Raw genomic sequence first — 20,802 nt, 5'->3', positions numbered from 1 at the left:
GACCCTTGGTTTACAGTAATGTTAAGGTTTCTTTCCCAGGTTGTCATTAATAGCTCACGTTTTATGAATGTGGATTTTTTTCCCTTAAGTATATTACTTTGTATTTTATACATATTGAAGTTCATCAGCCTCTTTTCCTCATATTCCACCTTTTCACAGTTATCTTCCTAGAGTGTATCACAATTAGTTATTAACCAACTGAAGTTCAGGTATGCTTTATAAATCTGGAAGTGTCACTGTATGTATCATTCAGGAATCTTTTGGTTGCAAAGAACAGAAAACCTATGCAACCAGCTTGAACAGTCCAGGGAATGTATCATCTCTAATAACTGAGAAATCCAGAGTTAGCCCTAGTTTCAGATAAGGCCTGAGCCAACCACTCAGACGATGTCACTGAAGACCCTGGTTGACCCATTCTTCTGCTTAGCTGTCATTCATTTTCCACTCTTAGCCTCTACATGGTGATTCCAGGTTCTTTTATTGTTAAATGAGACTCAGTAAGTAGATTTCAGTCCTCTGTAGAATGTTTTTTATAACTGTAATACCATGTGCCTAGCACATAATAGGTCCTTAGCAAATATTTGTTGCATAAATCAATGAATGGTCATGTTGGCAGAATACCAGTTCCATGTAGTTTTATATCAATTCCTTTCAAATGAATGGCATTGGTTTTAGTCCACTGGATTCTGTCTGGAGCCCAGGATTAGAGGATACTCTATAGAGCAGTATAATGTTAGGGATGGGGGGCAGGAAGGAACTGAGCAGGAGGGAAACATTCTCAAGGTTATCTGTGGTACATGAAGCAAGTGAGGAAAGAGGGTAGTGGAGCTGACAGGCAAATAGGGATTAGAGGCTATTTCAGTGATTTACCTCTGCATATGGAACCACTCTAAAACTTAGTGGCTTAAAATAACAATTTATTATTTCTCATGATTCTGTGGTTTGACAAGGCAATTCGTCTGCTGGGTCACTGTGGCCCCTCATGTGGCTGCTCAGGCAGGACACTAAAATATGTGGGCCTCTCTCCTCATGTGGTTTCTTATCATTCACTTGTCTTGCCCAACCATCTTATGCAGCAACTGGGTCCCAAAAGGGAGCATTTCAAGAGGATGAGCACCAGTATTCAAGTGCTTATCTAGCCTCCGCTTGCATTATACTTGCTAATGTTCCATTGTCCAAAGCAAGCCACATGGCCAAGCCCAGAGTCAATGTGGGTGGGGACCATATACAAGGATTTGAATACAGGATGTGAGGCTCATTGGGGGCCACCGCTAGAAGCTCAGGTATCCTGGTTTCTAAACCCACTGAAAGAGTGAGGCAAGGGTATATATACATAGTTGATGGGCTATGGGTTTGGACTGGAGTAGAGAGAGGCCAGGTCAAGAATGTTCTATTTGATGAGCTTTGTCCCTTGGTAGAGCCAAGGGGTCACTTGAGGAGATTATATTTCCTCATCATTTCCATCAGCCTCTGCTTCTTTTGATATGAACAACTGGCATCATCTCAGTCTTATTTAAGGTACTGTGTAAATACAGCTTCAATACAGGTCCCCAAACTGAATCCTCAGCTAGACCGCTGCCTTTAAGCTCCATCTGGTATAAATTTTGGAGTTACTACTGACCTTTTTAGTAAAAGAAAATGAGATCTAGTAAATCAAACAGTTGAACCAGTGCCATTCACCTGAATTTGAAAGGTACAGAGAGAAAACTATAAAGAACTGGTATTCTGTCAACATGATTGTTGATTGATTCATGCAAAAAATATTTGCTGGACACCTATCATATGCTAGGCACATGGTATTACAGTCATTAAAAACATTCTAGAGAGAACCCTGAAATCTACTCATTGAGTCTCATTTAACAATCAGCTCTCAGTGATCAATGCTTCCTTTGTTAAATGTTCAGAAAATATCTATTAGACAGTCTTTCTTGCACTGTCATCTTCTTTCTCTCTCCTTGTTATCCAATGCTTTTGGAATCATTTCAGTGTTCTTTCTGATGACTTTGTTTTTCAAAGTAAAAACAACTATACACTTTTTGAAAAATTTTACAAATGATATATGCTTGTTTTAAAATATCCAAACACACAGAGAAATGTAAAGAGTGTAAAAGTCTCTTAAAATTCCGCCATCCACAGGGTGCCACTCTTAACATTTTAGTGAACAACCTTCAGTCGTTTCTCACCAAGTATACATGTGTGATGCAGTGAACAGGACTGGGCTATAACCTGAGTTTTTAAAATCGCATTTTGTAAACATACACATTCAATTTCATGAAATTCCAATTCTGGCAACAAGGGTTAAGGAATTTTTTAATTTTTTAATTTCAAATTTGCCCCTCCTAAGGTTTCCTTGTTTTCTTTGTTTGGAACATATTTCTATTTTACAAAAGTATCATCTCTGTAGACTTTTTATTTTTTATTTTTTTGGTCTCTGCTGTTTTGATCACTGACATTTTGTTTAGGACCTCTAATAGGAGTTTCTAAATGGCTTTCAAAGAAATATATGATGGACTTTTAAAGGCCTCTTTCAATCTTTTCCTTAGATGTAGCCTATATTAAGTTGATAAAAAGTTGTATGGTGGATTTCCAGGCTGGCCATCTCCCTCCACATTGGTGAGTTGAATTGTGTGTAACCATGGTTACCAGGCTTGCTACCATTACCTCCTTAAAGCGATTTCATGCAATCAGCATTTCCAGCCCCCATGTCCCCTGGCTGGCCTGTGTGTTCAGAGGTTAAACTTCTTCCAGCAGTTTGGTGTCCTGGCTGGGGCAAGGGGTGAGGTGGGCAGTGGGAGAAGCTAGCTAGGACTATGTGAGCTTCTGCCCTACTTCTTAGCTCTCCAGCCCCTGAGACTTAATTCTGGGCACTGCCCTGCCTTTGTAACATGTGTCGCTTTGCACACTAATCCTTTGTTATGTGACTGCCTCCCTGTACCAGGTTGTGAGCTTCTCAAAGGGAGGGACCTTTTTATAGGACCATGTTACCCAGGTATCCTGTGCAGTATCTGGGATAAATTTGCTGAATGAATGAATGAATGAATGAATGAGTGAGTAAGTGAAAAAATATAAGAAAAAAATCCTGGTAGGACAGCAGGTGCTGTTTGGGTGCTCAGTGCAGGGATGAGGAAGGAGGCAAGGAGGGCCAGGGTGCAGAGGCACACAGCCTTAAGTGCGTGGGCTATGGAGTTAGAAAACTGGGACTCAAATCTGGGCTGGGGTACTTATCAGTTGTGTGACCTTGGACAAGTCACTCAATTTTTCTTCACTTAAGTCTCCTTATACATAAAAGGGGATTAATTTGAGTAACCGATCGATTCAATAAATATTTATTGAATGCAATGTGCTAGGCACTATTCTAGGTTCTGGGAAGTCAAGTCTTTTGTGGCAGCCATGGGTTCCAGCTGTTCAGAGCAACTTTGAGAATCTCCTGTAAGGGGAAGAGTTAGCTTCAGCTTCCCTTTACTGCTCAGTGGGAGTACTAGGGCACTGCAGCCTGGAGTGCTTCTCACTTAATCTTTCCTTCACTTTCTCTCTCCATAAGTGTAAGAACTGCATCAGGGTCAGAGGTTTTCCTGCCTACTTCTGCTCCTTCCTCCTTTATCTTTCTTAAGTGTTTTTGCCAATAAGTTACTTATTTAATTCTGTCTTAGCCTCAGCTTCTTGCAAGACCCAAACCAACGTAGCTCTGTTCTTAAGAATCTTACCTCATGGAAATGAAACAGTACATACATCTGAAGCTTGTTGTGAAGATTAAATGAGATAATGTTTGAGCAAGGCTTATCAGAAGGCCAGTGCTGAGGAAGAGCTCAGTGAAGGCTATGCATTGTTGTTGCTATTATTATCATCCTCACAGATTTTGTTTCAGGTGAGCAGGTGAAAAATGGTATCTTTCAAGTGTCAGTTTCATTAGTTCGTTCAGCTCAGCGGACTTCACCTGAACCCCTGCATCCTTAGGAGTTTCTTCGGGAACAAGGGGCTGGAAACTGGAAATGGGAAACCCCGGGAAGATGCTTTGTGGCCTTTAGGGAGTGAGCATGGAGCTGCTAGAGAAATATTCTGATTCTAGGAAGGTCTGAGTGTGGAGGAGGAGAAGCCTTGAGCTCTGACAATAGCAGTGGCCACTCACTGAAGCTTAGAGGAAAGGGCCAAGGGGTAGCAGAATATGGTGACATGGTACAGGAGGGTGAAGCCAGGCTGCCAGAGTTCAAATCTCAGCTCTGCCACCTACTACCTACCTCCCAGGGTTGTAAGACTTAAGATAATAAAGATAGAATGCTGAGCACAAAGTAAGTATCTGAAGACTGTTAATCTCCTTTCCATCCCCCCACCACATTTTCTTTCTATTACACTTAGAATAGTTAACATTAATGTACCTTCTCTGGTTGGAGAATTATGGCCTTGTCTAGGAGACATTGTCCTGATCTTTGTGTATTATTAAGAAGGAGAGGAAGGTCTGAGGAAATGAAGGAGGGAGGGCATTTGGCTATGGATGAGGAGTAGGGAGGGGCTTTCACTGGAAAAACAGTATTTATGAGCAGCCACTGTGCGCCAATCCCTATGCTGGGGCTTGGTGCCCAAAGGTGATTAGGACACAGGTGCCATTCTTAAGGAGGTCAGATACTAATGTGGACTCCTGGAGTGGACAAACAAGTCTATAAATTGTGTGCTGGGTCCTGGAATGGGGCATATACACCAAGCTTTGGAGCGTGTGACCCTGGACTTAGTAATCATTTTTGATATTTCTCCCCTGCTACACTGAGGGACGCTCCTGTGGTTCCTAGGTTTTTCTATAGCACATACTCATCCCATGGGTACTCACGTGTATCTCCCTTTCCTGCCAGATAGAAGACATTGAGAGGATGTGGACCTTGAGTACCTCCAGGGCTGGGCACACACAGGCGGATATGTGTTGACTGAGTGGTCTTCCGTTTTCCTATTATAAAATGAAGATAACATTGATCACTTGGGTGGTTGTGAGAATTCACTGGGGTCACGTTAATCAAATATAAATCACCTTACACATGTCATTATTGTAGACTTTTCTTTCTTTTTTTTTTCTTTTTCTTTTTTTGAAGTTTTTATTTTATATACAAAGAGCTAGCATTGTCTCTGCAGTAGATGCTTGGAATGACCCATTCATGGAAGTTCACTTAGTCCGACTTAATGAAGCCTATGTCCTTTGCGTACTGACAGAAACACTGGCAGCACACATTGAGGATGTATTTCCGGATCAGATCGTGCTGGTTTGAGCAGACGCGGCAAGAACGAGATCCCTGGCCATATTTTCTCAGATGGCTCCAGTAAAGTTGCTGATGACCCATCTTGCTCTCTCAGAGGCAACGAGACAAAAGTATTGTAGACTTTTCTAATTGGTGCACTCTCTTGTGGGTTAGTGTAGTGAGCTGTGCAGTCTTTCTGTACCGTTCTGGCATGGTTATTTGGAAGATTAAATAAGTTAATGTAGGTAATATCATAACAGGGCCTATCATATAATAAACACTCAAAAAATGTTAGTTAAATCAATGAGCGTAAAGTTTCAGTTGTGCAAAATGAATAAGTCCTAGAGATCTGCTGTACAACATAGTGTAGTATAGTTAACAATTCTATATTGTACACTTAAAAACCTATTAAGAGAGTAGATCTCATGTTAAGTGTTCTTACCACATTAAAAAAAAAAAAACGCCCCCAAACCAAAATCAAAACAAAAAAAAAGTGAAAGAAAAAAATATAAAGGAAAAAATAGAGGCAATGTTACACAACTTGTCAGTGTCAGAACAAATAGTATATCACTTCTAAAATTTATCATTCATATTGATTTGTAATCCATTAGTATTTCAAAATAAAATGGTGGAAAAATATGGCAGAGGGGTAAGTGTTAGCTATTATAAATATTATCATTGTTGCTAGTTTTTTGGTGTTATTTTACCGGTAAGAATTCTGAAAGTCAGAGAGAGGAAGCACTTTGCCAGGGAAGGCAAAGCTAAATAAGGGGGAGCCAGGAACCACCAGGAACCAGATTGGAGCCCCGCCCAATGCTCTGGAACATTCTTGGAATGGCTCGCTAGGTGGCACTCTTTCCCCGAGATGTGATCCCTCCAAGGCCCTAACGGATGACTCACCTTTTTTCAAGAGAACTTAGCATTCTTGAACTAGCAGAGATTTTGAACATGTCTAGGGGGTTGTTTTAGAGGGAGAGAAATAAAGTTCCAAGAAAGTATATCCCTGGGCCCAGAGTCACCTATAGTTATGAGGTGAGGTGGTACTGGAGTAGAGTCCCAGTTTGCCCAATTCTGAATCCCTTTTGCTTCCTACCTCCATGGGGCATCTCTTGCCCACCCCCTACAGCCACTTCTGTACCCTTGCTTGCAGAGCTAGGTGCTTTCCTGCTGAGCAGTTGTAGCATTCTTTAATACGGAGGTGGAGAGTGTGTTTGGGAGCAGGGCAGAGGTAGGCTGGAGGCGGGGGGCACCTCTTATCCCATTTCTTACCCTCTCCAGAGTCATTCATGGGTAGTGTGTACTGCTAAGGGCAGGGATCTTGGAGCCAAACCGCCTTTGTCCAAACCCTTGTCCTTCCCATATCAGCAGTGTGCCTTGGGCAATTAGTGAACCTCTGTGTCTCATTTTCCGATCTATAAGATGGGACTAATAAAGTACCTAATGCATAGGGTCTTTGTGAGGATTGAGTTAATATATGTAAAGCATTTGCAGCAGTTGTAAGCACTTGATAAGAACTACCAAAACGTTAGCTCTCAGTGTTACAATTCGCTAACATCCTACCTGGATATAAGAGTTTATGTGAGAATTACAGTATGATTCATCATATTCCTCACCTATAACTCATCCCATAACATCCTTTTGGAGTAATAACTTCTGTCTACTTGCAGTTATCTATGCAGCATGCCGAACCTATGATTTCATTATCTCATTAATCCACAGAACAACCCTCTAATGTAGATATTATTGCTGTTCGCATTTCAGAGTTGAGACTCAGACAAGACTAAGTCACTTACACTGGATCATGCAGTACGTGACAGAACTGAGACTCACACTCAGGCCTGTCTGATGAGGCTTTGTACTACTACACTGTCTGACTTCCTCTTGAAGTCAAATCCAAAACAACTAAAACAAGCCCCTGACATCAGCTATGCTCACCACACCTTTGTAGGACCTTTTTCTTATGGAAGCCACTGTTTTGTAGGGTGAGTTTTTCTACCACTCTTATCTTGGGGGACACAGGGACAGATTTCACAGATGTCTCTCTGCTCCCCAGCAAAGAGACACAACATGCTTTGACCGACAAAGGGACCTCTTCTGATTAGAGCTGAGTTAGCTACGCAGCCTTCAAGGGCCACATTCTCCCATCCTGTTTCTTCTGCAATCTGCAAGCCTCCCACCTGGGCAGGTGGGGTGCTTTTATCTCAGACACGTGAGTTCACCCAAGTTCTGGGAGGTTCAGGATGTCACATGAGCTTGCAGTGACGCAGGCTAGCCTATCTTGGATTTTTCCTCTCTTGGCACGTGAAAGAGCTTGTGCAGCATTGATATCTTTTAGCTAAGAGAGTAACAGCAGGTACCAACCTACAACTGCAGGATCATAGAATGTCAGTCAGAGCTGGAAGGGAACATAAGATGGGGAAAATAGAACGCTGATGAGAGAAGAGTCTAGATCAGGAACACAGAGAGCAGAAAGGAAGGTGACCAGATTTAAGCCCTTATTTGCCCTCAGTACCTTCCTGGTACCCTCAGCACCCTTCCTGGTACCCTCAGCCTCCAGAAGTGCTGAGAAGAGGGCTGAGTTGGGGGTGTGTATTCAGGCTACTTAGCATATATGCATCCAACCAGTTGGCCCACTCCTGAGAGTATACGTGATGATCCTCTAAAACAAGAGTTTCTCAGACTCAGCTCTGTTGGCATTTGGAGCCTGATAATTCCTTGTGGTAAAGCTGTCCTATGCATTGTTCGATGTTTAGCAGCATCTTTGGCCTCTACTCACTAGATGCCAGTAGCACATCCCCATTTATGTGATAACCAAAAATGTTTCCAGGCATTGCCAATGTCTCCTGCAAGACAAAATTGCTCCCCTCCCTGCTCCCCACTCCGGCTGAGAACCAGTGCTCCTTTCATTCCAGAAACATGTATTAAGAGATTGCTATGAGCTGTGCTCTGTTGGCACATGAATCAAGCATGGGCTCTGTCCTTAAAGGACTCAGAGTCTAGCTGGGGAGACAGACAGGGCCACATAGGTGGCAACATGTGGGAAGCCCGTCCACAGAGATAAGAGCTAGATGCTCTTAGGAGCACAGAGGCAGACACTGCTTTATTTCTCTCCTTCTAAAACTATGGCCTAGACATGCTCAGAAATCCTGCCAGTTCTAGAATGCTAGGTTCTTCTCATGAGAAAAGGCCAGTCAGCTGTTGGGGCCTTGGGGAGATCTAAGAAGGCTTTACAGAAGGACATGGCAATTTTCTAGGCAGACAAGGTGGGTGAAGGACATTCTGGGCAGAAAGAATGGAATGTACAAAGATAAAGAGTTATTAAGTGTGACACATTGGGAAAAAAGTATTTTAGTGTGACTGTACCCCAAAGCATGCAGAGGGAGTGGTTGGGGAGTTGGCTAGTGAGTGGCAGGGCAAAAATGGTGATGGTTAACACATATTGAGCATTTACTATCTGTCAGACACTGTTCCAAGTGTCTTATGTGTATTATTTCTAAAACTTCAAGCAATCCTTTGAAGAAGGTACTATTATTACCTTTGCTTTACAGATGGGAAAAATGATGTGCAGAGAAATTATGTAATTTGTCTAAGTCACACAGCTCATAAAGGTTATGGAAATTTGATTATGGAGAGCCAAGGGTTCTAAGTAGAGCAGTGTCACGGTCAGAGTCAGTTATCTTTTGCTGCATAACAAAACACCCCAAACTTACCAGCTAAACCAACATCATTTTATTGTATCTCGTGATCCATGGGTTAGCTGGGGCTCAGCTGGGTGGTTCCTATACTGGCCTGGCTTGGGGTCTCAGGCAGTAGCAGTGAAGTAGTGGCTGAAGCTGAGGCTTGAGGCTAGATATCTAACACCTTGGTGTTCCTTCATGTGGCTTCTCTCCTTCCCTTTGGGCCTTTTTCCATGACCACTCTGTTTAGCAGAGTAGCCTGTTCTTTTTCGTGGCTCAGTGGCTGCCAGGACTTCTTAATTCCTGGACTCAGAAGTCCCAGGATGTCTTTTTCTCTATATCACACTGCTCAAAGTGATCATAGGCACAGCCCAGATTCACAGGGAGGGGACCTGAGGTCCATCTCTGGTGGGAGGAGTGACATGTGCATATGGGGAGGGGTGGATATGTTTGAGGCCATCTTTGGATACTACATATCACACCCAGATGTTTATTCCAGAAAGAACCTCTGACAGTATTGTGGAGGCAGATTAAAGAGGGCAAGAATAAAGACCTGAAGATGAATTATAAAGTCATTGTAATAACTTCAATCATTGTGATTGAGTAGTCACTCAACTTCTCTCTTTTCTTCTGTTACTGTGTGGAAAGACCAGAGTAATAGTGTTTTAATAGTAATAATAACACAATAATCAGACTAGCCTACATAGTATGTGCTGTAATATGTACTTTTCTACGCAATTTAATCCTCACAATGATCTCATGAAGCATATATATTCCTATTTTACCTTTCAGAAAACTGAGATCAAGTGTATTAGATTTCTGGGGCAGGCAGAACAAAGTATCACCGACTGGGAGGCTTAAACAACAAGCACTTATTTCCTCACAGTTCTGGAGGCTGGAAGTTCAAGATGAGGTATTGGCAGGGTTGGGTTCTTATTAGGCCTCCCTTTTTGGTGTGCAGATGGCTATCTTCTCCTTATCTTCACATGGTCTTCCCTTTGTGTCTGTCTATGTCCTAATCTCCTCTTATTAGGACACCTTCATGTTCCAACATGGAGGGTCCACCCATATGACCTCATTTTACCTTAATTACCTCTTTAAAGACTCAGTCTCTAAATATAATCATGTTCTGAGGTACTGGAGATTAGAACTGCAACATACAAATTTTGAGGGGACACAATTCAGCCCGTAGAATCCAGTAATTAGCTTATGCTCATGTAGTTAATAGGTGGGAAACCAGAATTTGACCCAAGTCTGACTTTAGGCTCCTGCTATTAACTATTTCTTATACTATTATCCTAAATTGTCATCTGTCCTTATCCCAAGCAGAAAAATAGCAGGGTGGAGGAAGGTACCAAGACCACATAGCTTTGCATTTAGGATCTAGCTATTTATAACTCAAGGAGCAGTGATTGAATTCCAGTTACGTATCCTGAGTCCTTCACCTACAGCTCTATCAGAGAGATCTTTTTGGAAAGACATTGAAAGGTGTCAGGGGTGGTATAGGACCATAAACGGGAATGATAATAATGATCACTAATACTTTATGATTGTGTACAGTGTGCCAGGCAGAATGCTAAGTGCTTTATATACAGTACTTAATTCTCATGAATTAAGTACTGTACCTCCTATTAGGTAGGTACTATTATGTTTCCTGCTTTACATATGAAATAAGACTGAGGCAGAGTGATGAGTTAACCTGTCCAAATTCACCCTGCTGATAAGAAGTGGCAGAGTCAAGCTGAGCACTCAGGAAGTCTGAATCCAGAGCCTGTACTCTTGACTATTATGCTTCCATCCTGCCTGTGGGAACCTGGTGAAGAAAGAATCTATACCATTTCTACAAAAAGAATCCTAAATCAGAGACGATTCATTAGGCCATCATTTTCCCAAAAGTTTTCAATTGCGACTATCAAGATATTTATTGGTATTTATCAAAATAAAATACTGATACTGCTGTTTCTTGATTTATCAGTTTTAGAAATCACTTACTGACTGGCTATTATCTGAAATAAAAATGTCTGTCCATTACTTGGCCCTACCCTTTCCTGCAAACTCCTATATCAGAGAATAATATTTTGTTGAATCAATATTTATTGATTTTTATGTTATGTTCATATAATTATTACACATTGCAAAGCCAAAAAGTGTACTGTGGTTATATATCCTTCCTTGCTTAACTTTTTGTTTTTCCAGGAGTTGAAAATATTTTTTTGTTAATTTGTTTTACTTGCATTATTTTCTGTGTACCTGTCTTTTTCTTTCCCATTAGAATTGTAACAGCCTATCAGTAGTTTTTCATGCTTAGTTGTATACTCTACTCTGTGTTAGCTTTCCCCCTTCAACTCCTCCTGCTTCAGTATAGACAGGTTTTCCCTTTGGACTGTCACCTAGCTGTTACTCTGGAAGTGCTCTTTGCTTCTCTTTTATGTTAGAGCCCCTGTTTCCTGGATCCCTGTCTTGTTTTAGCTCCTTGTTCTGATGACACATTTCCTTCTGTTGCTTTCTAAGAAAGGCTATGTGGGAGATACATTTTTTGAGTCCTTGTTTATCTGAAATGAAAATGTCTTTTTTTCCTACCCTTACTCAGGATTTGCAGTTTGCCTATCTAGAAGTCAGGTTGCAAAATTATTTTCTCTTGAAGGTGTTGTTCCATTGTCTTCTCAGCTTCTAGGGTCATTTTGAGAAGTCCAAAACCACTTTAAATTCTATTCTTTTGTATGTGACTTATGTATCTTGACACTTCTAGTTCTTCTCTGTATCATATACTAAAACTTGGCATTGGTCTTTTTTCATTTCTTGTCCTTTCAACTGGAGACTCATGTTCTTCAGTTCCCGGAAATTTTCTTAAATTATTTCTTTGATAATCTTCTCCTCTGTTTTTTTTACTTCGACATTGATTAAATTCATTCCTTAAATGTTTTATCCTTGTATTATCCCTATTATTTTCCATCATTATGCCTTTTTATTACTTCTTTTAACTTTCTAATATTGGCTATCATTTTTAATTTCCAAGGGCTCTTTTTATTTTTCATAGTATTCTGTTTGTTCACTTTTTAGATAGATGGTTGGAATATCTTCTCTTAACTCTGAGTTATTAATTATTTTTATTTGAAGCTTTCTTCTGTTCTTGGCATCATATATTTCTTCCTGTTTCAATTTTTTATTTTTATTTATTTATTTTTTTGGGTTTTCTTGGTCTCTGTCTTTTATGATGGAGGCTTTCCTCAAATGTCTGGTGACCCTTAGTTATTACTTCATATTTTAGAGTAATGCACAAAACCTAATTGGAAGTCCTATGTGCATAGGCAGAACTTATTAAATGGGGGCTTTCACTGCTGGGTTTCTGGTGGGGGATCTTGCCGTTTTGTTAGGGGAAACCCAAATGTCATTATCAATGGTTTTCTTCCCCTGGGGAAGTTCAGTTTCTTATGAGAAGAATCCTTTCGTCCTCTGCCTAGGAGTAACATTCGTTGCCTGCATTTCGGGAGCAGAGTCAGGGAAGAGGACTGGGGTTCCACTGCTCAGAATGAGCTCCCTAGTCTCCCCATTTTCAGACCTTCCCTCACTCCTGCTGGCTACTGTGCTAGTTGTTCTGGAAGCATGGGCCTCACTAGTTCAAATTTGTCAGGGATTAAGCCTCCCTTCTCCTGCCTGGATGAAGAGTAAACTGCTTGGCTGTTGGGGCAGAGGATGTTTTCAGCCCTGATCTTCATCCTGGTCCACCCCTCCCTCACAGCCTGAATCTTTCAGAGCTTCTGTGGGGCAAATCATTTTGCTTCTCATCTGTAACCCGCCTTGCTCTGCTAAGGTGATTACCATTCCTCCATCTGCTTTTCATCTTTCAAAAATGAATGGAACAAATGCCAATAAACACATGAAAAGCTTCTCCACATCACTAATCATTAAGAAAATGAAAATCAAAACCACCCTGAGATATCACTTTATACCCATTAGAATGGCTGTTATAAAAACAACAACAACAACAACAACAACAACAACAACAAAAACAAGTGTTGGGGTGGATGTGGAGAAATTGGAACCCTTGCACATTGTTGGTGGGAATGTAAAATGGTACAGCTGCTGTGGAAAATAGTTAGATGGTTTCTTAAAAAGTTAAACATAGAATTACTGTTTGATCCAGTGATTCCATTTCTGGCTATATTGCCAAAGTTTGAAAGCAGGGACTCGAATAAATATTTGTACACCAATGTTCATGGCAGCATTTTTCACAACAGTTAAAAGGTAGAAACAGCCAAAATATCCACTGATGGATGAATGGATAAACAAAGCGTGGTATACACATACAATGGAATATTATTTAGTCTCAAAAAGGAATGAAATTTTGTCAATTATATACCAAAACAGCTGAAAATAAAATACAGTCTGATTCAGTAGGAGATAAAAAGGGAAGGAAATTCTGACACATGCTACCACATGGATGAAGCAAAGACATTATATTAAGTGAAATAAGCCAGACACAATAGGACAAATATTATCTAATTCCACTTTTATGAGGTCCTAGAGTAGTCAAATACATAGAGACAGAAAGTAGAATAGTAACCAGTATTCTAGATAGAGTACTCCACCATGAGCTGAAGAAAGGGAGGAGTAGGGAGTTATTGTTTAATGAGGAGAGTTTCAGTTGGGGAAGAAGAAAAAGTTCTGGAGATGGATATGGCAATGGTTGCACAACAAGGTGATTGTATATAATGTCACCGAACTGTACATTTATTTATGGTTAAAATGGCAAATTTTATGTTATGTATATTTTATCACAAGAAAAAAGAGAGCTAAAAATAAAAATAATGGAAATCTCTTGCCTACTGTGGTATCATTTCCTATTTTCTTTGTCTATGTGAATGTGCTCCTTTTTTTATTCTTTTACTGTCATGTTAGTGGGGTCTCAGGTAAAAGGCAATAAATGTGTGTGGTCAGTGTACAACATATAACTAATTTCCCTCTAATATTTTTCATTGCCTGTTACATGGATGGCACTGTGTTAGAGAATATAAATATGATTGTTTTCCATGTCGAAAAAGAAAAATAAATAGCGCAAGCAATACTCTTTCTAAACTTATGTGTTATCAAATACAGTTTTGGATCTGAGGTCACTAAAGCAGGGACAAAATGGATTTCCTGCAATATTTAATGTATTTGCTATCATCTTGGACGACAGCCCTAAGTTGCCGTAGCAACGGACCAGAGCAGGGACTTTATTAGAGGAAGAGCTCCTTGGGTTTTAACTATGTTATTCAATCAGGCATGAATGATGGGGTAGACTATCACATGGCACCCATAAGATCTTTTACTTTGATAATCTGTATAATTAGCTAAATCTAATAAGTCTTTGGAATAAATAAGACAACAACCTTAAACCTTGGCTTTTGCATCTTTTCCAGAGTCATCAGTAGTCAAAAGATTTTCTTGGCATTTCTGTGGTGGAACTATTCAAGGCAGTACTAGCAATAACATTTGAGCATCCCATTCATCAGCAAAGGGCTGGAAGTGGCACCAACAGATTAATGATGGATAATAAGTTACTGTTATTGGCATTTTGAAAGAAGATGCCTGGCTTAAGCAAGGTCATCAAATAAAGAAATTATTCTCTAATAGTTAACTTTTAAGTCCTTGTCACAGGTGGGTGGGGAACTTTTTCTAGAGGGAAGAAGAATGCCTTCTCAACACACACACACACACACACACACACACACACACACACACACGTCTCTCACACTTGAAAAGTCTTCAATAGCAATTTCAGTGCAACATGCTGTGAGTCCATATTGCTAAGGGAATTCAGAATAAAATGTGATCAGAATCAGGTGAGGGTGGGGTGGTGGTAATCACCACCAGGGATGGCTTCTAGGAGGACAAGAATTTTAAGTAGAGTTTTGGAAAAAGTAAGTCACATAATCTTGAGGAAGACAAAAGTATATGTGATTTATTAAGATCTTACCATCATTCCAGATCCTGTTTTTCTGTTTTTGATTCAATCAGATATATTTCAAACATTTTCCCCTTACCAGCCTTCCAAGAGGCATCAAGCAGAGCAAATCCAATGGAATCATATCCTAGAGAAGTTATTTTCGAGTCGCTTTACCAACCTTGGAAATCAATTGTTTTGTTGACTCATTTTTCTCTTTCAAAGGGTACCTTTTGAGTGTGACTCTTCTATTTAAAATACTGGTCCACTTTACTGCAAATATTCTTTCTTTGTGTTGCTATCTCCTGAATACAGTTGTGGTATGGTCAAACACATAAATGATATAGGTTTCTTTTTTTTGCGAGGGGTGGGGGAGTTGCTAATTTTAAAGCCCTGAGCACAGTACTGTAAAATTTATGAAGAAGTGTCAGATGTTGTTCCTTGTGTTCTTAAGGGGCAACGATAGAAGAAATGACAGAAGACCATCAGTGATTAATTACCAAATGAGTGATAGATACCAGGTGGTCTCAACCTGAGCTTCCCAGACCCCCAAGGGTCTTAGATAGCAGTAATGGGGGAAGACATGAGGAGTGCCTGTGAGCTTTTTTCAGTAATTAAAAATGATTAACCAAAAGAACTCATATTTACCAGAGATTAGTTACATAGGCTAATTAAACTAAAACATCATGTTTCTTTGCTCTAGGCTAGAATTATATCCACTCACTATAGAAACACCAGTTACCCCATGCTGACTGGAAGCTCTGATTGGCAGTTACCTTTGTCTTTGATTAATAAAACATGAGGAAATGAATTATTACTTGATACATGTGTTTGGTTTGATAGACAAAAAGTATTCCTAAGTATGGGATTTATGAAGAGAGAATAAGGACATGTTTTGTTTGGGTGAAAAAACTGTGAATTAGTGAGATGGACAAGAAGTAACTAGATTAGGAAAAGTTTAATGTTAATAGAGAGGGCAGAGAAGGCTTCATGGAGTGCAGAGAGGGAGAGCCTCACCTAAACAGAGTTGTGAAGGATGTGTAGGGTTTGTCTATGCAGTGTCAAAGTTTGGTCTGTACCAACATCAGCACCACCTGGAACTCTCTAGAAATACAAATTTTGGGGCCTCACTTGCTGCATCAGAAACTCTAAGGATGAGGCCTAGCCATCTGTTCTAACAGGACTTGCAAGTGATTCTGATACATGCTATATTTTGAGAACCACGGATCTATATTGTCATTTCCCAAAGTTTGAGCTACTAATGAAACAGGAGATGATTCTAAGAAGTATCTGTGAAGCCTTAAAATGGAATCACTATTGAGAAAGTCATTTCTTTTTCTAATCTTTGTTGCCTTTTGATAACTTTACAGAAAAAGATTCAATTTAATCCTAGTAGGTCTTTAACAAAAAACATTTAAGTCTCTTTTTTAGACAAAGAACAGGCTTCATTCAAGTCAGAGCCTTGGCAGGTAACAGAATCCAACTTGAATGTGATAACTTGGTTCCCCTTCCTTAACTTCTATTTTTACAGTTACTTTCTCTTTTGGCAAATGATGCTAGTTTCCCATTTATAGAAGGAATATAAAGTATCCTTTATGAAACCTTTTTCAATATAAAAATGTTATTTGATTTAAAGAAAACAGGTAAATAGTAGTACTAGAGATATGTGGATTTGAAAACAATAAATGCATTATGTGATTGATATTTGTGAGGTATATTTAAGACAGTGCATGTGTGTGTGTGTGTGTGTGTTTGGTGTTGAAGCTTGAGTGGATGGATTTATATTTGTCCTTGCTTACTGTTTTTTGGGAGACTAGGCCACAGATAAAGACCCCACTGAAGCAAGTACAGATGCAAAGAAAAAAGTATCCAAATAGCAAAAGGTGTTCCAGGCTACAACCTAGGACCATTTATGGGAATAATCCTCAGTAGCACAAAATCCTGCACAGCAAAGGGACCCACTCAGTACTTTAGAGTTAGTTGTGCCAGGATTTTGAGATACTTCATCTCCTTAAGTATAGGGTTGCTGAGATATAATGAGAGCTGGAACACAGGCTTTGTAGTCTCTTGAGGAAAATAAGAAAAGAGTTCTTGAATAGGTGACAATTAACAGCATGTTTCCCCCCATATCAGGCTTATGGAAATACTTTTTCATCACTTAATTTTAAATCAGGAAGTGCCAAAATTAATTGATATATGTAAAAACATAGATGTATCTCAGCATGCTATGGGCAGAGTTAGTCAGGGGAAACATATTGAATTCCTTTTCTTCACAATATTTTAATTACAGGTAAAGTCTGATTAAAAACAATATAAAGGACATCACCTAAGGTAATGATTCTTTAACTTTTTTAACCTCAACACATGAAGCACATTTTGCCGCTTGGCTCAGAGTGCGTGCATTTGTGCACATGCTCGTGTGCTCACACGCGCGCGCGCACACACACACACACACTTTATAACACATAAACAAAGGTTTAATGAAATAATACTCATTCTTATAGCAAGAGACACACTGTGAGTTTTTGCTCTGTTCCATCTCACTGAAAAATGATTTCCCAATCCACTAGTGGTCTCATTAGCAGTTCGAAAAGCACTGCTCTAACACACAGGTTCTCAGAATTTAGTATGCATAACATTTACTTGCAAGCCTATTAAAATTCAGATTATCAGTTCTTGGCCATTCCCCCTTTCCTTGCCCACCCTCCCTGAGGTTACTGATTCAGTAGGTTTGGGCTGGGACTTGGGAATCTGTAAACTTTGATAAATGAACCAGGTGTTTCTGATGCAAGTGGAACTTGGCTACATTTTGAGTAACACGAATTTAAAGGGAAACAGTAATAGAATCCTAAAATGTTAGTGTATGAAAAACTTTATGGGTCTGATGGTCCAAATTTGGAAGCACCTCCATTATCTGCTGGATCAAGTTCAAATGCAGAATGACATTCAAGAAGAGTCTCTACTGAGCTTTTGGGTATACCCCTAGCTGCAATCTTGTTGTCCTCCTGTTCCATATAACCAAACCATATCAGACTATTCAACATTTATATACCATATGCTTTTATGTGGACTTTCATTTCTTACAATATGGTGGAATAGCTACCTTGACTGATATTCCTGCAGGAAAGAACTTCATGTACTGAATAACATATAAAAAAGTCTTTTAAAAAATGTGTTCATGATCCAGCAAGTTATCAAGGAATTCTCAGAGGCCCAAAACTAAGTTATAAAGGTAAGCAGAGCCCCAAACCTATCTTGTGAATTGGGTGATTTTTGAGCTTTGTTTTTTTTTTTTTCTTCATGGCCTCAGTAATAGCAATGAGATGAAACCCAGAACCTGCCCAAGGTAGGAGTCAGTAAGACCCTTCCCATAAAGTTAGGACCTCAAATGGCCATACCTCAGTATAAAGATAAGGATTCCTTGAGTGAAGAATTCCTTGAGGCCTGGGGAAAGACAGGTTCCAGTGCTAGAGTAGTTTAGAAATACACCTCTCACATGAAGGATAGAAACAATTGCTTGTCTTGAACATTGAGCTAGGTGGAGAGTCAAAAAAGAATGTTCCCTGAGAACTTAGAATCAAAAATCAACCCTTACATGAATTCACCCAACCAAAGTGATGCTAGTTTGGTAGTGTCCCAGAGGTACCTAGCAGAACCAAATGCACATCTCCTTAGAGGAACCTGTCTTTCCCCAGGCCTCAAGTAATCCTTCATGATAGATTAAGAAATTTCAGCTTATGCTCAAAAATTATAAAATAAATAAGGAAGCAAGGCAACATGAATACTAAGCCAACAGAAATAACAGAACCAGACCCATGAAGATTGCAGACTGCAATTTTCAGTCACAGAATAGAAAAGAAATATTTAAATATAATTAAATAAAATTATGAATAAAGAATCAGACTATAAAAATGACAAAGTATATTTTTAAATGAGAATTTCTAGAAATAAAAAATTATGGATTCAACAGTTAGTTAGACACTGCTGAGGAGAGAATTAGTAAGCTAGGGGAGAGTTCTGAAAAAAAAATCTTGAATGCAGCACAGAGAGACAAAGAGATGGAAAATATGAAAGAGGATAACAGATCTGGAAAATAGAATGAAACAGTCAAATACATGTATAATTGGTGTTCTGGAAGAAGAAGAATGAAAGAATGATGCAAATACAATATTCAAACAGATAACAGTTGAGAATTTTTTAATATTGGTGAAACATTTAGGAAGCCCAGTTAATCTCAAGTAAGATAAAAAGAAATCCACACTTGCACACATTGTAAACGAAACTGCAGAACACTAAGACAAAGAGAAGATCTTAAGGTAACCAGAGGGAAAGACAGATTATCTTTAAAGAATGATAATTATCCTGACAGTTGTCCTCTCAACAGCAATAATAGAAACCACTGAAATATCTTAAATATGCTAAGAGAAAATAACTGTGAACTTAGGATTTTATATACAGCAAAAATATTTTTTAAAAGAAGAGGAAATAATTTGCAGACAAAATCTGAGCAGATTCATCCCTAGCATACTCTCTTTACAATTACCAAAGGAAGTTGTAAAGAATATACTTTAGGCAGAGGGAATTCTGAGATGCAAGAAGTGAAGAGCAAAGAAAGTGTTCAATAATACATGGATGGATCAAAAACATCAACTCTATAAGACAACAATAATGTCTTGTGAGGTTAAAAAAACCAAGATAAAACTAACATATATGATAACAATTGTTCAAAAATTGGGGGAGGAAATGACTAAAGTTTAAGAGTTATAATCCTTATTTTTGAGAGAGAGAGGAAGTTTCAAATACTGATCAATTTTGGATTTTGACAAGTCCATACTAACATTTCTAAGGTAATCACTAAAAAAGTAGAAATAGAATAGTTACCATCTCTTCCCTATATAGTCTGTGGCTCTAATGCTCATGGACTCCTGTGTCTTACTCTGGTCTGCACTTCTGGACAGTGGTGTACAATTGGAGAGCAGTGAGAAGAGTCTGCCTAAGTGGGGAGGAGTATTTTATCACTGATATTGTTTGAAATTGCCATTATATAGTAACAACAAAGCATACTAATTTTTAGTGGATTTTATTATTGTGTTTAAATTTTTCACTCCCCTAACTTCATGCCACTGTTCCTAGATTCTCTTTGATAACTTTTCCCTTCCCATGAGGGGTCTGATTATTCAATTTGCAGATGTCTGGCTCTTTGTTTCTTTTTATTCATTATTCTTTAGATCATTTCCTTGATCAACAATGTACATTAGGGCAGTGGTTCTAAAAGTATGGTCCACAGACCTCTAGGGTTTCCCAGGATCTTGTTAGGGGAATCTTTAAGGTCAAAACTCTTTTTAGATTAATAATGAAGACCATTATTTGTCATTTCAGTTTGTTGATATTTGCATTAATGGCGCAAAAGCAATGGTAGGTAGCTAAAGCTGCTGGCACTTTAGCAGAAATCAAGGCGGTGGTACCAAACTTTACTAGTGTTACTTGGGTTGCATACCAAATAGGATGATTGTCTCAGCAAAACCTTGTGCAACCGTTAGGTTGTGAGCTGAACTAGCAGCTTTTACCACAAAAAGCCAGTTTTACAAAAGAATGAGTGACAGAAGACGGTAGGGGAGATTTGTGCTTCAGAGGAAGACTGTGCCTTGTCTATAGCACATGCTTAGCTGATTATGATTCTGTGGAGCTATTTTACAACTCTGTAAATTGTAGATAACTGATAGTAATGCAAAATAATTCTTGTCTATAGATATGCAAATGAATTCTGCCTGGTGGAGGGACACCCCTCCCCCCTCTATGAAAAAGTCAGTTTTGTGTCATTTGCACATTCATCTCAACATTCTTTTAATCATTATAAATTTGTGCTTCTTTGACTTCTCCTTCGACTGGTTAAAACATCTGCCTGGCTCCCTCATTATGAGCCTAATAAAATCTTTTACATGTGTTCATTTTATGTCTGTATGAGAGTTATGGTTTTATC

General features: G+C 39.2%; 1 protein-coding gene across 1 annotated transcript; it reads right to left on the bottom strand.

The window, feature by feature from the left end:
- Positions 1 to 5,150: 5,150 nt before the first annotated feature.
- On the bottom strand, positions 5,151 to 5,321 carry LOC120621433 (40S ribosomal protein S29-like). The gene has a single exon (XM_039886644.1). The coding sequence runs from the start codon at positions 5,319 to 5,321 to the stop codon at positions 5,151 to 5,153; it is 171 nt and encodes a 56-aa protein (XP_039742578.1).
- Positions 5,322 to 20,802: the final 15,481 nt, after the last annotated feature.

Source organism: Pteropus medius, unplaced genomic scaffold, assembly GCF_902729225.1.
Source record: "Pteropus medius unplaced genomic scaffold, Ma_sr-lr_union100, whole genome shotgun sequence".
In the NCBI taxonomy this organism is placed as follows: Eukaryota; Metazoa; Chordata; class Mammalia; order Chiroptera; family Pteropodidae; genus Pteropus; species Pteropus medius.
This window is presented reverse-complemented; position numbering and strand designations above follow the sequence as displayed.